This window comes from Myzus persicae, unplaced genomic scaffold (assembly GCF_001856785.1).
Source record: "Myzus persicae strain clone G006 unplaced genomic scaffold, MPER_G0061.0, whole genome shotgun sequence".
In the NCBI taxonomy this organism is placed as follows: Eukaryota; Metazoa; Arthropoda; class Insecta; order Hemiptera; family Aphididae; genus Myzus; species Myzus persicae.
In genome coordinates this window covers 61,301-82,528 of record NW_019104198.1, presented here as the reverse complement: position 1 = coordinate 82,528, position 21,228 = coordinate 61,301, and the positions used below count along the sequence as shown (strand labels likewise).

Sequence of the window (21,228 nt, the reverse complement as noted above, 5' to 3'; positions counted from 1 at the left end):
TTCCTAGTTTTAATTTTAGAGGATATTTACAAAATTAGTTCTTATTGTTAACTTAAAAACAGTAGTATATTTTAGAAATCTAAGCAGCATTTTTAAAATTAGGAAAAATATGTAAATTAATTATTATTACTAATTTAAATGTATTTATCCTAATAAATTATTTTTTAATTGTATAAACTAACATTTGATAAGTTGAATTTATATATACATAATACAAAATGAATAAAAACCATTTGTTATGGAATTCCTATTAAAATATTATGTGCCCACAATTATTCATAAATATACCTCATTTTGTATTAAGCTCATACAATTACAATTCAGCATAATATTGATTAACCTTATTGTAGTATTGTGTTTTACAAGCAATCCTTAGAATTAGGATTTTAATAATATATTTTATAATTAAATTGCTGTCAACACTGTCTCACAAAAAATATAGTCCTTTTACACCTATATTATATAAATATATGAAGAAATGTATTTATTTACAAATGTATAAAATAACAATAAGTATTAATGTAATCTACCAATGTAATATCAAATTGTATACTTCACCTGATGAGGGTGATCATTATTAAATTACAAATATATTTGTACAAGTGTTATGATGTCCAATGGTATCCATGACTGTAGTCCCTTCAATATAAAATGATGACACCAACCTATTTCTTAAAATTACCTTAATAGTATTACATTGAATAATTATATATTTATAATATTTATCCTTATACCAAGTATAGAATGTTATCTATTAAGCAAGTTGTATTGCCAATATTTGAAAATAACACACAAATAAATAAAATATGTATCAGTTTGTTTATAAATTATATTAGATATCATTACGCGACAGTCAATGCTAAAATGGTTGTTGTCATTGGTATCCCCCCCTCCCCCCAATCGTGGTGGTTGCCTATTTCAGAAATCTTTTTAAGTAGTTGACCTCAAAAATATTATATTACCAAATAATACAGACATATTGTATATTTATAGTAATTCTATTATGTTTAGACAATTCAACAGTATAGTGATGGCTTGATAATCTATTTCTTTTACATGTTTGAATAAGAAATTAATAGGTACTTGGCGTTATATTAGATTCAACGTTGAAAAATGTTCCACTCTAAGAATGACCTGATGAAGGGAAATGTTCACTATAAACAACAGTCATATTTATAGATTTTTTGTAATCTTTTATAGTAGATACCTCCCATGTTTTCCTTAACGCGTGTATTTAGGAAATAAATGAATTTATATATTATCCTTTGTATCTAAAAAAACAATTTTAAAAATAAATACTACAAAATAAATACTTGGCCAAAAATTAAGTGTAAATAATTGTAATATTTGCCTACCTATTTGAACACTGTGGAACAGAACAAGCTTTATGGGTATTATTAATTAGTATTATTGGACTATTTTTAAAGTAATAATTATGATCATCCATCATACAACATATAATATAATATTCATACATTTACAATTAATTATTTATTAATTCTTATTTCGTTAGCGTCTTTATGGAATCTAGAGAGTAGGGACTGTTGCAGTGGTGTAAGGTACTGTACTAATAGTTGGTTAATTTTGTACCAGGGCACATAAGTTCAAGCACTAAAAAATGTATAAATTAGCATGCATACTCCAAAATATTCGGAAATATGCATTCAAATGCACTAACATTTTTAAAATAGCATAATACAAAAAAATCATATGCAAATTTTGAAATAATAAAATATATCCATTTTTTATCCGAATTAAATTCCTTTTGATTTGTGTACATTTTATAACACTCAACAACCTAACTTAACAGATCAACACTTTGTTGCTCTGCTGTCTAGAATGTCGCTGTAATGGATCGTATTAAATTTGAATTCAATGATATATCATTCTATTTCTATACTAAAAAAGATTCTGAGCGGAGGCGGTAGTGGTATGTCAGTCCAGTATATTTTATATTATTATTATAAATTATAAAATAATACGATTATTATAAATAACTGCAGTATTTATATATGTTTTATATATTTAGTTACGAAAAAAACTGCTTAAAAGGAACCTTGTTTTAAACTTTCAATCTTTAGCGATAAAATTGAACATTTAATAAATTTTTAACTGCAAAATCATTTTTAATTTTCAATTTGATAAATATTGTCAAAATTTGAAATTTAAATCTTTATAAAAAAAAATCGTACTTAAGTATCTTTAATATTTTTCAACTGCTATTGTAACAATATATCAAGAGTCTTGTATTAAATTTTTATGCTTTTTGACCCAACCAATAAAATTTTATTGACATTTATAGAAAAAAAAATGGAAAAAAATGAAAATCAAAAATGTCCGTCTAAAGCTTAAAACGAGTAAAAATATTTTGAAAAATGTTTCAAGCGTACGAATAGATAAAATTAACATATGGTGTAAATTGCAAGTGTCTACAATAATTATTTATTTTTGTACTACAGCAAAATAAGAAAATCGCTACATGATAAATCGAGTGAATGTACAATGTTGTAAACATTTAAACTTAAAACACTCATAAAAGTGTAATTTGACTTTCTGGTAGATTTTTATTTTATGTAGACAAACCTTTGTGGAATCTTGTACTACATTGTTAAATCTTAAATATGAAAAGAAAATTTGCTATGAATTTATTACTAAGAATAGGTACCGTGATGTTTACGTATTTTGTCGAAATTTGAAATTCAGACCCTCACAAATAATTATTGTGGACTTAAGTTCAACTTTTTTTTAATTTACAACAACTTATGATCAACCTTGTGTTATATTTTCAAGTTTTTTGACCAAGCTGACGAAAAAAAACTAATAATAATCGAATATTTAATATGCCTATAAATAGTTCAACATCAGTCAAAATATTTTGAAAATTGTATGGTGTATAGAAAATGCTAACACAAACATTCAGTCAAGATTTCATCATGTATTTGCCGTAATTTTTTTTAGATATACACTAAAAACCAAAGTCGATTTTTTCGAAAACTAATTTTGCGTAAATATTCCTGTTTTTCCTTAATTTTTTGTTTGTTTCTTGGAAATTTTAAATTTTGACCTCCCGAATGCAACAACTAGATTCACTTTCCTACCAGAAAAATTGCTATTGAAGAAAATTTAAGCACTTTTACTGTCCTAACCCGTAATGACAGATACAAAAATAAATAAATAAATAAATAAACACACATTATCATTGTAAAATCAATACATTCATCGCTCCGCTCAGAATTTAAAATCAAAAACATCTCATGGATATAAATAGCCTCACTTTTCTATTAACTTTATTTTTGTTCAAGGTGAAAAAACTTGTGCGGAATTTTCTATTAACATTCCTCATGTTAAATCTAAAAAAGAAACACAGTTAATAATTTTTAACTTCTAAAATGTTGTTAAAATTTGATCTTTAAATCCATAATATTATGAAAAATAACCGTGTCTATGTACCTATCTTAAATGTTTATGAACTGTTATCAAGGATACTTACGGATATTATTATCATATTATTATTATTACTATTACCTTCCATTCAATTCTCAAGCAAAACATTTGTGGAAATTTCAACTGCCTACGGTTTTTAGCTTTTTTGTTACACCAAAAACTAAATTAATTTTTTTTTTTTTAATGGTTTTTTCCGACGCTTCAATAATTACTGAGAAATTTCAATTTAAACCTTCCGAATACACTAAATTGCTAACTAGATTCATTTCCCTATCAGGATTGATGCTTAGGTCATAAATCGAATCATTTTTACTACCTCAACAGTTGATAATAGACTGAAAAAAAACATGCATCATAATAAAAACAATACAATATACACATCAACGATAGTAGGTCGATAGTCGGTTTAAGTGGTTAGTAGTTACGATAGTCATTAGTAAATAGTTATAGCTCAATTGCTGCTCAATGTTTAAGGGCTTAAGATGGTGCCCAAAACCCAATACTATGATATTATTATACACGTCGAAAATTATAAACATTGAATAAAAAGGCTAAACTAACCAACATAATTACCTATTATATTATGGGTTATTTATTTATTGTATGGACTGTATACCCAATCATACCCAATGATTTATTTATAATAAATGATAGAATATAATGTCCATATGAATCGTGCATTACTGTAATGTTAGGGTGTGTACCTACTGTATTATGTGTACAGTGCCATTTAGATAATTTAGAAGCATCAATGGCCAATGGGGCGTCCGAGAAAATAGGAAAATAACTATAAGAACATGTAAGATTGTATAAAGGTAGTCGTATCTATAATAAATTTACACCAATAGATAAAACGGGCACAATTTAGGATCCACGTAATAGATAACTCTTCATTAATAAACAAAAACTGCATAGGTACTATAATATTAAAAAGAAGATACCTACAATTATCGGTGCGCCGTAACTCCGCACGGATCGTCGCCATTTTATAATATATCACCTTAACTCCGCATACAAGGTTTTTTTTCGACACCTTAACTCCGCATACGAAGTTTTTTTTAAACACCCTAACTCCGCATAAAAGATTTTTTTTGACACTGTAACTCCGCACATATTTTTTTTAATGTTTAAAATATACAAAATACAATACATATTATTAAAGTTAAATAAAAATAATATTAGACTGCAGGTAATACTACGTAATTATAAAATATAAAATTAATAATAATTAATGCATACAAAAAAAATCGTCATTGTCGGTATAAAATGTATCTAACAAAAATTATAATAATTAATGCATACAACGAAAAATCGTTAAAATTATAATGTAAGTTAAAATAAGTTAAAATAAAATATTATTAAACGAAGCCAAACTTTTTACAAAACTATATCTATCTATTTGGTTGTTATTATATAATTCGATTTTTTTTATTTATAAATTGTATATTATTGTTTGTAGTTCTCTCCAACGTCGCTTCTTTTTTGGCCCAAATACTGGGTGGAAATGTTGCATCGTTTGTTATGTATGTTTTTTCTAAGTATGTAATAATTTTTTTAATTCGTGCATCTTTGGGTTAAAATATTTTTAGAATGCGGAGTTACGGTGCGTTTGTATTTTCGACCGTGCGGAGATACGGTGCATGCGGAGTTACGGATTCACAAAATATTTTTATTCATGCGGAGCTATGGTGCGTCCACAATTATATTTTGTGTATTAATTTAGTTGAACCTTGAACAGTGCAACATCTGAAGCTTGAACTATTGAAAGCAGTGCTAAGCATTATTTTAATTCAATCCGGATAATTGATTACAATTATTTAGTCCAAATTTCGGATTCAGTCCATCGATTAGGATTTCGGATCTAATCCGACTGCACTGGTTTTGAAATAATCAGTTATTTTGTCATTATTATCTGTATAATATGAATATACAATACCGGGATCTATTATGGAATAGATTTATAAAATTGTCAATAAAATAATAATTGTTTCAAAACGCTTTGTAATTCGGATTAATATTATAATACCGATTAGTAGGTAGTTTAAATCCGTTTAAATTTTTTCCTGTCAACTCTGTAATAGTTAATATTATAACCCATCCTAACCTAACCTCTCGACTCTCAAGGGAAAGAAATTGAAAATTATGTGAAACAGTTAGGTACTTACTACAATTATTTATAAATTTAAATAAATTATTGTTCAGAATATGGGAAAAACTGTATTTTTATTACTAAACTGGTTGTAATTTAAAATTTGTTCTCAGTAAAATATGTCACTAGCCTGTTGGTATTTTTAAAATAAAAAAAGGGGTAAGTTGGTACAACGCTCTGCTGTACATTAGGCGTCTAGGGAGTGTCTGAAATGGAGGTGTTAAATTTGAATTCAATGATATAAATTCAATGTATACAGAAAACGATTCTGAGAGAAGGTAGACCGTTTAATATACATCGATAGGTCTGTCAACCAATTATATTTCTAAGTATAGGTATACTCTGCAATACTTGATGATAATTTTGTGATTAATATAATTTATTTTACTGTATAATATAGGCATCAATATACTAATAAAATGTAGTAGTTTCATTCATTTTTGTCGAAAAATTTTAATTTGTGAAATTATCACATACTTACCTAATATTGCAGTTATATATCGTTTTTGTCTTTAAAAATTTAATTTTATTGTAGGTAATATGCATTTTGTAAAAAAATAAAAATTTAAATTTGATCAATACAATGTGTCTTAGTTACTGTGGTGTTCAAGTGTAACATTTCTGTAATAATAATGTCCTAGTTAAAATAATTGATGAGTGTTAGTGTATAAAATATAAAATTATTTACTATAAATTTATAAATACATAACATATTTAAAGTATAAATTTGAAAAAAAAACACTTAAAATCAAAATTGTATGACAACATGATTGCCACGAGACTGGAGGTAAATTATAAAAGAATAATTATCTGCAGCTATAGGTCCGGTCACGGCTATATACACGATGGTTGCCCATCGGCGGAGATTCATTAGAGATACTTCACATCTTGTCCTACTCGAAACCAACAATAATGCAACGAAAAACAAAATACATGTTTGTATTTCGTCGCATCGGACGCATCATATTTCGACGGAACAGCATGATCATTGGTCACGATAGAAATCGCACTCGCCGCGTTTGAGTGGGATACAGCATCCAAGTTGTCATGTCATCCGAAAGATATACCTCGCTGTCGGGAAGTATCTAATTTCTAGTAACTACAAATGTATACATACATTTCAAATTCGTTGGTACTGGGAATCAGATTACATTATGAAATATGAATATTTGTGTTATACAATTATAAACTTATAACTAGTATGATCTTCTCTATCTATAAAAGAAAGTGTACTTTTGCTATAATCAACGCAGAGCCGAACCCATTTCGAGTTACTGAATTGAAATTTTGAGGATAGATCAATATAATAATGTCAAGTTCCAAATTTTTCGAAATTTTAAAGGGTTGAAATCAGTAAAATTAAACTATATATCTACAAACATGTTTTACAGCACGGCAGCCCGCTGGTTTCTATAGCTAATGCAACCGCATAACTTTTTGTACATCTAATTATGTGTTTGATCAAATTCGATTCGTTCGGAAAATTAATGAAAAATTGTACAGTGAGTTTTTTGATAAGTATTTGTTCATCATGGTTAGTTTAAGCAATCGGGCTTAAAATTTCTAACAAACTTAAATCGCAGAACTAGCAACAGTGAAGGTCATGGGGGCTACGGCTGATTTTTTTAACACGAATTACTTATAATTATTAAAATATAATTTATAGTTATGCGTAATATCAATTTTTTTAATTAGTACTTTATTTATAACAGTATTTGTATTATATTATTAAATCTTTTTTTTGCCAACTCGTTCAGTACTTCGTTGGATGTTATATATCTTATAATCCCACGATGAACAGCCATAGTGTCGAAGCCATTGAGACGGCTTTAGAATAATACAATGCCACACACATATATATATTAACATATGCTCATTATATAAACATTTCAAACACACTTATAATTTAACTATAAAATAAATGAACAAAACCTCTAAAATTGTTTAAAATGAATTGTTAGTTTGAAATGTTCATTTAGTACTTATTCTAATTATATAGGTACCTACAAATATTTTCTTCCAGCCTAAAGCACATAATATGTAGTATACCTAATATGGAAATATGGAATATGTAGCTGGCGGGGCAGTTCGGCTTATTATGAGACAAGTGAAATATAATTTTGTTATTGTTAAAAGATAACGCTTGATATCTAGAGGTTATTCTTTAAATTATTACTTCCGACGGATAAATGTGTTTTTATTGGCCTCTGATTATAACAGGTCGAAATAACGATAGAAATCGGTATTTGATGACTTGAAGTAAATTGTTTATTGTTCATAGTTTTTTGTAGAATCAATTATAGTGTACAAACAAATCAACTATATTTTCTAATTTGGTAACTTGTCTAATTTTTAAATATGTATTAAACGAATCTTTATGTTAACGTTAGTGTATGTAGTTGTCCATGAGAATGTAAAAATATCAAATGGGCTTCAATGAGACAACATTTTTGGTGTTCAGTGAGACACATATCTCATTGCATTATGTTAGTTATATCGTACAACAATGATATTTTAATCAATTTAATTATTAATTATGGCAAAATGGGACGATCCTTTTAACGAAAAACTAGGTAATAAAGTAGGTAATTTTTTCCTACATACCTATTTATAATTTAAATGTAGTCAGAGTCAAAGTAAGAATGTAAGATTGACATGTTTCTTTAAATAATAGGTAATAAGAAAAAAAATATAATTTGTTTTCCATAAGTTGTTAAGGTACAGTGTTTATATTTATATTAATATATATATAAGTACCTACATAACCTATATGAGTTCAAACAATTTTATTAATTTTTAAGTTTCATATATTATAATTTAAATCTATGATCATAGTTAAAGTAAGACTGAATAATAAATATTAGTCTTGTATTCCTAATTGTTAATTTTTTAAGTTGCATATACCTATTATAATTTAAATTTATGATCAAAGTCATAATTTTATTTTATTTATATAAGTTGTTCATATGGAATTTACTAGATGTATATAATTATAATATATAGTATACCTATACAATATACATATGTACTATATTTGCATTTTATGATGGTAACCACAACAGGTGGATTGTCTGCCTGTTAACATACTGCTCACATTATCACAACAGAGTCTCAAATAGAGTTCACAGAATCAGTAAGTGTACTACACTATATTCATGACCCGACACCTAATCATCATTCTGAGTTTTCTGTTTTTAATAAATTGTGATGTTTCAATAACTATTTATTAGGTACCTAGCGCTAGGTGGTGTTATCATTGATTAAATATGCATAGTATTAAATAATTATATTAATATTTAATCAGTGCTATTATGATTTAGTGAGAAACTTGGGAGCCGCTTGTGGGTATTACTGAACATAGGCCGATAGGCAATCATAGTATTAACATCCGTGGTTTCACTGATGATTTGAGGGATGCGATCGGGATATGATAAGGTGACTACCAAACTGAGTTCTCAGCAATCGCTCCCCTTGATAAAAAGTTATTTACTGTCAGATATACCTATAATATCTTAATTCCTGATTACAATGTACCACAGACCAAGATATAATGGACTGAGAACATAGTGTCCTTATACTAATAGACGAAGTGTGGATGTAGTTCCGGCGGTCAGACGTGAGTGAGCGCGCCTGCAGGATAAACTCCCACTTGGGGCAGGAATGCAGGATGAAAATAACCACCTACTTATAAACTGAAGTCTGAACCACCAGTTTGAGAAACGACGTAAGTCCATAAAAGGTAATTCTGAGTAAAAACAAGAAAAAAACTGTTTGTACGCTATCAGTGATACATGGGTATTTCTTTTTCATACTGATTATTTACGGGGGTAAAATTTAATATTTTTTTTGCAAATGTTCACACATGATCCGTTTATCATTCGATAACACATTGCCCTCAGTAACTCAAATTCTGATATTTTGTGACTTACGTCGTTTCTCAAATTCGTTCAATTATAATTTGAATATTAATTGTAGTGATATTGATATACACACGTAGATTCATGCAGTTGAAAACTTGAAAATTATCAGGAACGACAATGGCCCCTTTGGTCCCTCCCCCTACTTACGACCTTGGACGTGAGTGCGTTGTTCGAGTGGTACCGAATTATATAGCTCATGCGCATTAAATATTAGAATAACCTGTATACTACAACTGTACAGTGTATACTATAATATAAAACATAATATTACATGTAACAAATTTTTGTGACTTCACCACCCTGTCACCCCCGGTCAGGCACTCGCCACGCTCAGAGCGGCTTACCCATTGACCTATAAACTAGTTTATAGGTCAATGAGCTTACCCGTGGCCCCGAATGTAGGTACAAGGTCAATTTAAAACTGTTGTGTATGGCAGCACTGTTGAGTGTTGTCGTATGTCGATTGTTGATAGACCTCGTGCGTTCGTCTTGAAAGCCTTTGCATAACTCATAAGCGCCGATTAACGTAAGTTCACCGTTTAATATTGCTTGAGTCTGCATTGAAAATTACTATGGAAACCAGAAGTAAAGCCGCTTCACGCAATCGTGATAAATCGGAATCCTCGAGTAAGAACAAATCCAATCCTCCATCCAAAACAATCAGGAAAATGTCGAGGGAAGCCAAACGTCAGGAAAAGAAGGATGTGGCTGATGAAAAATCCAGCATTACAAATACGTGAGTTTGTTTTAAAAGGAGACACACTTCTCGTGTGTGTAGATTAAATAAAAAGACTGTGAGTAATTTAGGTATTAATAATGTTGTTAGTAATGAGTTAATGCTAGTACAGTGCTAATAATAATACTTTTTTAGATTATGAGGTTGATTCTGGAGCAGCTGTCATTCTGCTACCTATTATTGTCTATAATATTAAATTGTCTAATGTTCCACTTCAGTCTTGTGAAGTAAAGTGGACCACTGCAAATGGAAAGTCTTAAAAAACCTTTGTTCGGTAGAGTTGATTAGTCATAATTAATCTATAGTGGGGAGTCAGATTGTTAGTACTAGTCAAGTAGAAGTTTTTAGTTGTATGATGTTGAATGATCATTTAGTTGAAAAATTTAAAGTTAAGTATTTTCTTATAATATTGAGCTAGAAATTGTTGAAGCTTTTGTTGTAATGAAAGAAAATGCAGTACTGTTGTTTTCGTAAAACGTATGATGTTCCCTATGCTATCAGAGATAAGGTAACAATAGAATTAAATGCACTAGAAAGTTAAAGTACATCACAAAAATGTCACATAGTCAATGAGCATCTCCAACTGTGTGTGTACCATGGAATGTGAAATCGCATTTATTTATACGAAGGCTTTAATAGTAAAAAAGTCTAGTCTTGTATTTTATAATAGTGATTTTCCATTGTTTGTGGCAACCTATAGAAGCTTATATGGTATTGGTGCAGTTTTAAGTCTTAGGTATCATAGATAGTGATGAACATCCAAGTATTATGTTTGCAAGCATCCTTTATCAGATACAGAGAAATAGGTTGGCTGAAGAGGCGGTGGCTATTATTTTTGGTGTTTTTAAATTTCATAAGTTTATTTATGGTTGTTTTTTAAGTTTTCAGTTAGTGACAGATCTGAACGATTAAAACAATTATTTAATCTGCCAATAAGTATTCTACAATTGTCTGCGGTACATATACACTGTTGGTCTATTAAGTTTTAAAAATGGCTGAATGCAATTCTTATGCTGAAGGTCTCTCACATTTACCTTTACAGTCTCAGAAGTCAGTTGAGAAAGTATGTTTTTTAGTGTCTGTACTCCGTTATATCATTATTTCAGGATAAGTTAACAACATTCAAAACCACTGAACAAGAAACCGGTATGGATCATGGATGATGTTCTAGTAAAATTTGTTGAATTAGTTGAATAGGTTTTAAAGAATGGTTGCCCACATTTCACAGTTGAATGAAAAAATAAAATTGTTCATAAGATCCATTTACAGCAATTCCTTGAATCTGGTTATATCTTGTTTGGTAATCGTTAGGTAGTTGATAACTAGAGAGAGAGTGTGGAAGGTACCTGGCAGGTATCAAGTTTAGTTGATTTTAGTTAAATATTAAAAAAAAAAAATTGGTTATTAGTAATATATAATGTATAATTGGTAAAATTATTTTTTATGTTTAGAATGAGATGTAGAAGATACTGGAACTTGAGAATAGTACTACAGCTATGTGACGAGCAACCAATACCCAAAAGTGATGTCATTAATTCTGCCAGGTATCAAATTTCGTTGATTTTAGTTAAATATTAAAAAAATTGGTAATATATAATGTATAATTAGTAATATAATTTTTTATGTTTAGAATGAAACCTAGAAAAAACTTGAGAGTAGTACCACACAAATGTGATGAGCAACCAATATCCAAAAATGATGTCAATAAATCTGTTGAAAAGACCAAAAAGGTAACCAGAAAAAGATGAAATGACAATGGTTACTGATGTACCTACTTTAATAAAAAAATACAACACTTTCTACACTTCATCAAATTTTAATAATCTTTATAATACAAACAACTTAATCTTTGTCACAATATATAATAACAAACTATTCATAAATAAAATAATATAACTTATACTTATAAACATTTAATAATTATTATTATTTTAATTTACCATCTTTTAAGTTGTAAAATACTATATTTTTCATAAAACTTAATTCTAAATAAATTGTTTTGAATTTTAATAAAAGAAATGTAGATGTGTAGAAATGTTTCATCTATTTTATTTTAATATGATAAAATATTAAGTCTACCTCTATTTCCCTTTCAATTTGTAGAATATTGAGTATTATACTTTGTAAGATACATGCCACAACATGAGAGTAAGAACTCCGATGTATGCATGTAAAAGTGGACACATATATGTAGCATATGTTGGATTGTGGTGCATATTGTAACATAAGAAGCATTTTGTGATTTTTTTCCTTATTTTATTCTAAATTAAATTTATAAACAATTAATACTATGCCATATAATTTTATACCCAAATTTTTTTTATGGAAACTACAGATTTATACAAAAATCTATTTTAATAAAATTGAATATTGATTATTTAAAATAATGGTGTATCTAGGACTACTTAAAATTAATTCAATCTGATATTTATTTTCATATAAAATTTTCAATATTTACCTATAGTCTTTCATTAAATTTTCATCTGTTATTATTTTTGTTATAAATTAAATTTTTCTTGGATAAGATATTTTTGGTATTAGGGACGAGAGGCAATTTAGACACTCTGTAAATTGAGTTGCTCCCTAGTTACATTCCATTTAATATTTGATAATACTGGTCATTGAAAAGGTGTGCATTAAAAAGTTAAAAAAAATTAAAATGTTACGTTAATAACCAGTTACTTTTTTTTTAAACTAATTTTTAACTTAACACTTATAATACATAGGAAATTTAGAATTGTTGGTTTGTGATTAATGATAAATTTCTATTGATATATTATAATCGTAGCCATATATTATGAACATAGTTCTAATGAAGACATTGGGCATATTATTATAATTTATATAAATATATTCATTCCCCCCCCCCAACATAACTACATTCCCCGGCTGTTACGCACTGAAGCGATTTCCACATTGAAAATATTAAAATTTTTAGTTATGTTAATTTGTTTTATCCATTCATTTTTGACTCAACAAAGTTATAAAAACAATATTAGTTCACTTTTAGTTTAATTTAACTTACTTCTTCTTATATTAACTTAACTTAACAGTTTAAAACAATTGTTAACTTGTCTAGCCTTGGTCATTGGATAATTTGTGACTATACTTAAACCACCATAATCATGATTATAATTTATAATAGGAAGACAAAAGATCCATTATATCAGGGTGATCTGAGACCCTGACCTATTATTTTATCTATAGCTTGACAAAATCGTTACATTTATCTTCTTGGGTGTTCAAGTCTTTAAAACTAAATAATGATGACAACAATTTAACCCCTGTTTATTTGATCTTTTAAGTAATTTTTCTTAAGAATAAGAGCAAATTAATTTGAATGTTTGAACCAAATTTGGATAGTTATTGAAATCTACATTAACTCAACACCACTGAAAAGAATCTCTAAAAAATATGTTGCAAATAGCTTTATATAATATGATATCATGATCTTGAAAACAAGAGTTTATGTCCAAGACAATAAATTTAGATTTTAGTTTAGGTATTTTAATTAAAATAAATCCTTCTAAATTATCTTAGTTTAATTTAGTTATCATTAAAAATTAATACTCAATTGTTCCTAAAGTGGCCTTAAGTGAAACTTTTAAACCAAAATAATTAATTCTGTAAGTTCAACAATTGTGTAAGATGGATAATTGTCATCATTGTCTACGGCCATACACAACTTCAGCAAGATGGAAAAAGTCAAGGTACAAGTCCTTACAATTGAACTGTACAAACCAACTTAAAACATTTGATTACAATTTTACGGCCACAATATATAAAAGAAACAATCTGTATCTTACATGTAATTTTGAACTGTTAGCCATTTAGTTGGATTACATCTGAAAAAGAAAATTAGTGAACTGAGGCATAATAAATATGTTGTTAACTAATTTTGATTTACAAGTCTACATATATACTTAAACTAAATTCCAAAAATATTTTACTTAACTCTTTCACTTCTTCAAACGTACTACTATGTCCAAAACATTTACACCAATCATCACTGCTCCAGACATACTATTACATTCTTGTAGGTACTTGGTAATATTATCATTAGTCAGTAAAGATATAATTTTAGGAAACCCTAAACCCTGGCTCACATTATTTTAAATTTAAATAGTTTTATCTTATTTAACTAAAAATTAAAATATATATTTATTTTATTAAAAATTGAAATATTTTATTTTATGTAGCATACACAGGTGGTTGCAGAGCATAACTAGTAGCAGTGTAAAGGTTAAATAAACCAATACTTTTTTGCGGGAAGTTGAATAAAAAAGTATCCTTTTCAACCAAAGAAATTTATACAAATATGTTTCAAACTTAAACTGTGACAAATATTATATGTATAATCATGAATCTAATACAGTGCACAAGAATACAATTTTTAAAAACATATTTTCTGGATTAATATTAATCATACTAACTTATGAGTTATGACAGTCATGGCATACCTAGACAATTTCTTAATTAAAACTGTAGCATTTTTTGTTATGTTTCTTGAAAATTATACTACATCTATACTTTTTTTGAATTATATTTGAAGATCAGGTCATTGGATCTGCTACTGAGTAAGGATTTTGTTGAATTTGAATTCAACAATATAATGTCATTGTATAGTGTACGTGAAAAATGATTCTGAGCAGCACGAAGGCGGTTTGTGGGCAAAGGATATATTTTTATAATAGTTATATTTATATTGTTCTTATTACTACTATAGCCGGTAGGTAATATTTGCATATTTGTATATTATCTTATTTGTATAATGTCATAATATACTTTAAAAGTTTCAAGTACTCACGTATAATATTTTGAAATTACAACAAAATAACTAAAATCATTATTCTTGGTTTGAATATATTGTGATTCTGTCCAAATTGAACTTAAAATAACTATAAAAAAACTGTTTGTATATTCTTTTAATTTTTGCTTACAGAATTAACTACTTAAAAGGAACCCTGTTTTAAAATTTCAATCCTTAGCTATAAAAATTGAAAGTTTTATAAACTTTTAACTACAAAATCATTTTCATTTTTCAATTTGATAAATGTTATCAACATTTGAACATTAAATCCTTATAAAAAAATTTGTGACTATATATTTGTAATAATTTTATTAAATATATTGACACAATTGTAACAATATATCAGGTGCCTTGTATTACATTTCTAAGCTTTTTCACCCAAGAAAAAAAAAAGAAAAAAAACTGAACATTTTGAAAACGTTCGTAAACAGCTCGAAATGAGTTAGAAGATTTTAAAAATTGATTTAAGTATAGGAAAAAATAAAATAAACATTTATTGTAAAATTCATGAATCTACAGTTGTTTGTTTTTGAATAACAACAAAATAGGAAAATTGTTTCATGAGAAATCAAGTGAATATACAATGTTATAAACATTTGAACTTTAAACGCTCATAAGCACTTAATAAGACTTTTCGGTAGACATTTTTTTTTTAATAAAGATAGAAAACTTATAAGGAATCTTATATTGAATTTTAAAATCTTAGATTTAAAAAGAAACATTTTTATAAATTTTTAATTCATAATAATTTTGTAAAGTTTAGTGATTTTTATGTATTTTGTCAAAATTTGATATTTAGACCCTCATAATAAATTATTGTGGATTTAAGCTCAACTTTTTTTGTAAATTCGACTAATAGTTACTTACGAGGAAACTTGTGATTATTTCAATTAAACATTTTAAGAATTATTCAATTATATTGATATAGTTATAGTATAATATAAATATGAATGGATTACTTGTATAATTATCCATTTATATATTGAAACAAACCACAAAAATGTATAAATTAAGACCTAAAATTAAATTTAAAAGTACCTAACAATATATAAATAAATATATTAAATGAAATATAAAAAAATGTATCTACTTTATACCTTAAATTATAATCTTAAGTAACAGTATATGAATAAATATTTAATAAATATGTATAAATATAAATACAATAAAATAAACTTAACAAAAACATTTGGAAATATATATATATTTTTTTAATTGTTACTGCCAAGATTAGTAAAAATTTCCAAATGTTGATTTTCTTAGTGAAGTTCTGGAAACAAATTCTTTCAAATCATTGTTTGCTGTCATAGACTTATGAACGTGTAAAATCATCATAGGAGTTAATCTCTTTTGGGTCATTGTGAACCTTAAATATGTTTATAGTCCTCTCAATGCACTAAAAGCACTGAAAGATGTTGGTATTGTTAAAATTAATTTAATAAGTTTTGTGATTTCAGAAAATAAAGAATCTTTTAAATTTAAATATTAATTTCTTAAATTATTAATAATATCTGAAATACTAGTGATAAATACTATAGATGGAACATGAAGCATGAAGCTTATTTATGTCAAAATCCTCACTCATATTATTTAAACAATTAGTAAGTTCTTGGTGAGTTTTTGTGTTTTGATCTACAAGTAGGTTTTCTAACTTGACCAAGTTTTTTAGACCTTGTTGATTAAAACGTTTATCAATTTCATTTATCAAATAGTCAATTATTTCAAACATATCTCTCTTCAATTCACATACTGGTGATAATTTTGTAGGAGGATTATTTGTGTATTGAAGTCATTTTGGTGATTTTTAGATGCGCCTAGTGTCGTCAAGTGGTTCTAATACACATATTTCAGCATGTAAATGCACGGTATTTAATATCTTTCAAAATTGTTATTAGTTCTGAATGATAGTAATGTTTTCTTCAATGTAGCCGCAGCTTTAATTGAATCAGATGCACAAAATTTAGGATTTTGTAACACTTTTGAAAATTGTTCTACTTGACCAAAGATATGTATTGCAATAGTAAAAAAAAACATGGTTTTTAATTTTTTAAATTTTTTCATATATCCTCTTAGTGTTGATTTTCTATCATCTGCAATACAAACACTCTCTGAAAGCATTTCATCCAATGTTTTTTGAACTCTGTTATAGTTATCTAAAAATCTTGTTTAACTTTTAACCCTGGCAGACCATCTAGTTGGATAAAAAGGAAGTAGATTTTGTTTTATACTTCCCAATTCAGAGGAATTGTAACATAGCTTTTATACTTTATTTTCGTTAATACTTTTTCTCTTAGCAGATTCAAGAATATCATTTGATATATCTCTGACTATTGTGGAGGTATCACACATAGCATTATTTTTTCGTGCAACTTCTTGTAATGCCAAATCCAACGAATGATTATTACAGTGTACAAAACAACTTTTTGGTTGAATATCTTCAATTAATTTTTTCACCCCATTCAATTTCCCAGACGTATTTTCAATTCCATCAAAACAGTGGCCTCTTTAATTTGATGTAGATAAAGTAAACCGTGTAAATACATCTTTCATTGTGTCCAGAAATGTTAATGTTTTATTATCAGGTGTATTATACAAAGCAGTTAATACTTCATGAACTTCAAAATTTGAATCGGCATTTTTCAGAGGCTTTTTTCCAATTATTAAAACCATCTAATATAAAAGATAACTCTGTATGGTTATTTAATTTAATATTTGTCTTATGATAATATGAAATATAATCAAAACAAAATGTTCGATCTTTAGATTCATCATCATGAAGTAAAAAAAAGTAAATGTTTCAAACCACTTTATACAAAATGATCTTTTTTTGTATCTTGGAAAAATAGAATAATTTGATGGTTGATTTTTTGTTTCAATTATAGGAAGAATTCAAGAATGGGTTGATTACTTTTTTTTAAAATTGAAGTTATTGGTGTAACATCACTGACATTATTTTGTAAATCTTGTTTTATCTCTGACTCCTGGAAAAAATAGTGCCTTTTTCAATATAATGTACTTTTTACACAGTACTTAAATGCATGCATTCATTATAATACTAATACTGTAGTCTGTCGTTGTTTATTTAACTCTAGTCTATAATTTATACACAATAGTTAGTAGAATGAAACTATGAAAAAACAGTCGTAATTATTATATGACTTAAAAATATTTAAAAGTGATAATTTACTTTTATTTAAATTTAATTTAACCATCAATTACAATACCATAATACCATGTACGTAACCATTACTATACCTTTTTATACAAGAAAAAACCTATTGTAAGTGAAATATATTTTTAAAAAACAGGGAAATTCCTCAGAAATCTACTCAAAATATAAATTTTATTAGTTAAGTATATATTTCTTCTTTTTAATTTTAGCAGAAAAAAATAAACATTGCACTGGAAATTATTTAAATTTAGACAACTAGGTACAAAATATCATCAAAAAAGCATACCTAATAATCTTGGGTGTGTTTATATAATGTAAATACATAATAACATAATATTAATATATTATAGGTATATATGTAGATTGTAGGTAATCATTATTTATTACATTATTACTTATACTAATATTCATAACAATTTATTTTACTGCCCGTCTTAGTTGTAATTAATAAAACAAATTTATTTGAAAGTACCTATATCTTAAACTTACCTTGTTAGGTGTAAGACGTAAGTTCCTGAATATTCCCAGGTGTTTTCGGTTTGAAAAATCTTTGATAATTTTCGGGGGATTGGGAACAGCCATTGCAGAATGCAGGTTAGTGGAACGTATTTAAACAATTAAACTTAGTTACAACAAACAATTATTATACTGTATTACTGTGGTGACACTACGGCAGTCGACAACTTACTCATTTAATAGTGGTAATCAGTAATCACTAATCGCCAATCGGAACCTAATCATAAACGACCTATGTAAGCTGTAAAAACCTATAAATAGGTAGTCGTAGTTTAATGATATTCCAATAATAAACGATATGGTATGTTGTGAGAACACTATTGTGGCGAGTCGAAGAATTTCCCGATGTAAGTTGATAAAACAACCCGACAAAAATGTCTATAAGATTTACTCAAAATGTTTATCATGTATTATGTTATAATAATAAATAATAAATCGATGATAATAATAATAATGATAATATTATTGCGCACATTCATGAAAATGAGAGTAATTTTCAATAAGTAAAACGTATAACGTAATTTACGATTGTATGCCCTTTAATTTTAATGTAGTAGGGGGAGGGGCAAAAGTATACTTTTTCCCCCTTGGATTATATCCGAGGGGTCAATTGCCCCCTCAGCCCCCTCCATCTCTGACGCCACTGCATATGAGTCAAAATATTTCTATAATTGTTTGTTGTATAATAAATGCTAATAAAAACATTCAGTGAAAATTGTATGTATCTATAGTAATTTTTTTAAGAGTTACACCAAAAACCAAAATCGATTTTAGTGAAAACCAATTTAAAGTTGAAATTTCCTCTTTCCTTAATTTTTGTTTTGTTTTTCCTGGCACTTTTAAAACTACTATATAAGAATTTAAAATTTTTACCACCCGGATACACCAACTAGATTCACTTTTCCACCGGAAAATGTACTGAGTAGAAAATCGAAGCATTCGAAGCATTATTTCGACTACATATCACGTATGTACAGTGTACACAGACAAAAAAAATAACACACAGTTTTGTAAAATCAATACATTCATCGCTCATTGCAAAATCTAAAATATAATTTGTGAATTATTTAAGTGATCGTCAAATTTAAAAAATATTAAGTAATTTGTTGTAGAAAAAACTCATTCAGTTTATGCTAAAAACATTTAACCTTTCATCCGAACCCTTTCCAAGAAAAGGGGTGCTCCATAAAATAGTTATTTCTTCGTTCTGTTAATTAAGACCTACATTATATTTAACAATTCATATCAGTCGCAAGTCGCAACTTACTTAAGTAGTTCTAATAAAAAACATCATACAATTTGTTTACGTAACTACTTATAGCATAGGCTTATTTTAACTATACAGAGGAGTTTACAGGTACGCTTACATTTTATTATTATTTATTTCTGTTATTAATTACTTGAGGCATCCTTTCCTCAGCGGCACATGCAGGATGTTTCAATGGAGGGTTTGAAAATGATTTACAATTTTATTTTTATTTTGTCCAGTCTGATTTTTTCAAACGTTTGGTTGAGGTGTCATGTGTACATGTTTGTACAACTTTCACTGCTCAACGTGCGACTACAGCTTGTTACGAAGAAGATAAGGACAGTGGGATCGTTGGCTCACTATACGAGTTTACGACGACGAACCTGTGTTTGCAATGCTGACAATGTAAAGCACAACAAGCAGGTAGTTATATCAGATTACAGGCTACGTTTACAAGAAGAAGTTGGAAAACACCCATAATTGGAGGACATTTTAGAATATGAAGTACATAAAAATCTACGACCAACTATTAAAGATGGTTGGAAATAGCATCCACAGTAAGAAATTATAAAAAAAAATTGTTCTTAAAATATTGCATTTAATATAATTCACCGTTCAAATTATTTTTAGGGTTTAATAAATGTATGTAATATAATGGATTGTTTGGGTAATGATGCTGAAGCTTGATTATCGGCATCGTGTGTAATGGAATGCATTTCATGGCAACAGTGTTGGTAAATATTTAGCTAAATTTATTGTTTGGCACACAAAAAATATTTACTGAAATTGATTTTCTCTATTTGCTTGTGTATCTTAAATTAACACCTGCAATATCATAGTTGATGGTTATTATATTCTTCAACCTCAAGTTATCTAAGCTTATAAAAAAAAAGTGCACATAATCTTTAGCTGGTATTTACCGAGTGTAATAATATGTATTTTGTGAAAAATAAGTTCATAGAATAGGAATATTTGTTAATTGTAACAACTCAATATATGCGCAAATAGGAAATGTCAATGGAGGGGGAGGGGGTGGGCTTCAGCCTTTTCTTTACAAAAATGTTATTAATACGATGATAAATCCAGTGGGTTTAGTTTCCATTAGAGGGGGGGGGGGGGTTATGCAACTCAAAATCTAAATGTTTAAGCTAAAAATAATTATTTATATGAATAATACTTTCACGTACTCATTTACTTTATTTATTCCATAGTTTCTGCAAGTTTGATTTTTA

General features: G+C 27.6%; 1 protein-coding gene across 1 annotated transcript; it reads left to right on the top strand.

Annotated features, from left to right (window-relative positions):
- Window positions 1–9,963: 9,963 nt before the first annotated feature.
- LOC111039862 lies at window positions 9,964–12,085 on the top strand. The gene is made up of 3 exons (XM_022323508.1): window positions 9,964–10,249; window positions 11,701–11,793; window positions 11,880–12,085. Exons 1-3 carry the CDS (start codon window positions 10,086–10,088, stop codon window positions 11,995–11,997), a joined length of 375 nt encoding a protein of 124 aa, XP_022179200.1. The 5' UTR covers window positions 9,964–10,085; the 3' UTR covers window positions 11,998–12,085.
- The last annotated feature ends 9,143 nt before the right edge of the window (window positions 12,086–21,228 follow it).

Excerpts from the sequence above, each read along its gene's own strand:
- LOC111039862 (XM_022323508.1), top strand. The coding sequence starts at position 10,086 with ATGGAAACCAGAAGTAAAGCCGCTTCACGCAATCGTGATAAATCGGAA. Across the intron at positions 10,250-11,700 it reads AAATCCAGCATTACAAATAC|AATGAGATGTAGAAGATACT; the intron begins GTGAGTTTGTTT and ends TTTTATGTTTAG. Across the intron at positions 11,794-11,879 it reads GATGTCATTAATTCTGCCAG|AATGAAACCTAGAAAAAACT; the intron begins GTATCAAATTTC and ends TTTTATGTTTAG.